The 2494-nt window shown below is 34.9% G+C and overlaps 1 protein-coding gene across 5 annotated transcripts in view; it reads right to left on the bottom strand.

The window, feature by feature from the left end:
• Positions 1-1755, bottom strand: part of htt (huntingtin) — a 45585-nt gene extending 43830 nt beyond the window's left edge. For 3 of the 5 annotated variants that reach the window (XM_059554379.1, XM_059554378.1, XM_059554377.1), the window contains exon 1: positions 1333-1755. In XM_059554379.1, the coding sequence (XP_059410362.1) occupies positions 1333-1430 (98 nt within the window). In that variant the 5' untranslated portion in view covers positions 1431-1755. The remainder of the gene's footprint in view (positions 1-1332) is intronic. The other 2 variants (XM_059554381.1, XM_059554380.1) reach the window with 1 other exon arrangement.
• Positions 1756-2494: the final 739 nt, after the last annotated feature.

Raw genomic sequence — 2494 nt, forward strand, 5'->3', positions numbered from 1 at the left:
TCTGGATTTATTTTAACACAACCAAACAACTTCAGCAGTGGAGCGTTCATCCTTGAAAAACTAAATATGTTATAGGTCATCTATTACAGTGGCTTATGCATGATCACTTATAAGAGGCTTGGCAGACAGGTCCCTTAACATCCAAAATAGACATTTTAGAATCATAATCAGATTTATTGCCAGGAGTGTTTACACATACAAGTTAGGTTTAAGTGACAGAAGCTCCACAGTGCACTTTCTTTTCTTTTTTTAAATCCAGAATAATGTCAGTCTGTCTCATTAACAGAACATTAACATTAATTTTCATGAATTGACATATGCTCAGGGCTGATCGAATGTAAAGTCAACTATTCAAATGCTTCTGGTGTCTAATGAGGAAATCGCTTCAATGTCTGTAACCAATTTATTTTCAGGTACTTATTTACAGTGCATTTATTCTATATATGTTTGAGTTGAAATGTCAAATAAAGAAATGAAGTCTGCACACTGAAAACTACTGCTCCAGAGGAATTTAATCAAGCAACGTTTTGACCTTCAGGTCTTCATCAGGCACAATGTTTTTTTTTTTTGTTTTTTTATTGAAATGTCAAACTTTGAAATAAATCAGTTATGATCACTAGAATATCTTTATTTATTTACTTTACTCTTTTTTTAGAAATACATCACATTATAATTAACACTTCACAAGAACTGAAATACATATTCAGCTTATAAAAAAGCACCAGTAAATTAAATTGAAATGGCTTTTGCACTTAATAAGTATGCCACAGACAAAACTTGGTGATTTCGCAAGATTGTCAGTATGACAATGTATGCATGGTGCCGATTTAATACATGGATCCGGAAACCTGCCCTTAGTTAATCTGTCAGTGTGGATAATACATATCTGACATACTTTTTTTTTTTTTTTCTGATGGTATTGAGCGGAATTCATGGAAAAACACGTTTTGTAACGAAGTGTTAAAATCGGGAGATGAACAGATTCTCAGAAAATAGCTACTTAATTTACACACAAACATTTCCCAGTACGTGTTTTGTTGCAGCGATAAGAATTATGGGGCGATTTCTTGCTTTCTTTATACGCAACAGCGTTCTCCAGGGTTTTCTAGACTGTTTTATCTCGAAACTGACGCAGAATCAAACGAGACTGTCTAATGTGTTGAGCGTCAAGTGATTTAAGCCCCAGACAACAACAACAACAACAACAACCAGCTTTACACTAGAAAAGACACAGTCCTCCTGCATGTGATGACAGTTACTATAGCGACTGTCTCGGGTGATGTCAGCAGCCTGAAGATGATGATGATGATAAAGAAGAAGCTCAGCACTCACTGTTTCTGGACGAGCTCCTCGGCCGACAGCGGGCCTTGCTGCTGCTGGAATGATTTGAGCGACTCGAACGCTTTCATCAGCTTCTCCATGGTGGCCATGTTATCAGAAGCACTGGTCTGGATGGAGCCTGACTGGAGAGCTGGTAATATTTACAAACTCAACAGCACAGCCAGAGTGAATGCTCTGCTGTTGTGCAGAACGCCGAAGGGAAACTGAAGCTGTCGTCGAGGTCGGATACCGCTTACAGTGACCAAAACCGCCTCAAATCCGATCTAATTTCCACTCAACATCTGATTATGACCGATATTCAAACCAGATAATCAGAACGTAGTTGAAAACATATCCAGTTCTGAAAGCCATCTTAAAGCAGGGTTAAGGGAGACACGGTTCTGCTGTATTTCCGGGTTAATAGAACTCCTGTCAAAATTAAAGTCCTCTTTTTCATAATAAAATATTTTTACGACGACGTTTATATATGTAGGGTGTTTGGGTGACATGATTTTAATTCCAATACAAGATATCGCCAGATCAATTACTAATGTTAGATCTGACTTGCCTTCAATCACTGCTGTATGCAAAATGTATGTAATATGGAAAATGAACAAATTTTACACACTTTTTTAAGTTGTGTCTTTGTCTATTTATCTTTTCATGAAAATGTTTTAAAAGAAAAATAAAGATTTTTTTATTATTTTATTTATTTTTTATTTAATTTTTTTTTGGATGTAAAGCATAAAAAACATGTTACACATGTTTGCAATTATCCACCAACTTTGAAAACTGCAATCTGTCCATAGAAGAGCTAGAAAGCAGACTAATGAGTCTGAATAAGGGTTAAAAATATAATATAGAGATTGTCTCTAATGTGTAATTTAGCAGGTGTGATGTTATAATTTCATGTGAATACTTCTTTATTCGGGAATAAAAAGCAAATCAAACAGAAATCACATACACAAATGTACAAATAATTTGAAATAAATGTGTTTGTGAATGTTGCCTCAGTTAATGCCAGATTAAGAAGAGGCATAGTAATTTAGCATATAACAGTATAAAATATCTCTCATGACTTGCAGATATATTACATTTGTAGCAGTCAAAAAGAGTGGGAAAAGGCATCAGAATAATCATACTCTATGCTTAAAAAATTAGCATTTAATATTCA

The sequence above is a fragment of the Carassius carassius genome, chromosome 7, assembly GCF_963082965.1.
Source record: "Carassius carassius chromosome 7, fCarCar2.1, whole genome shotgun sequence".
NCBI lineage: Eukaryota > Metazoa > Chordata > Actinopteri > Cypriniformes > Cyprinidae > Carassius > Carassius carassius.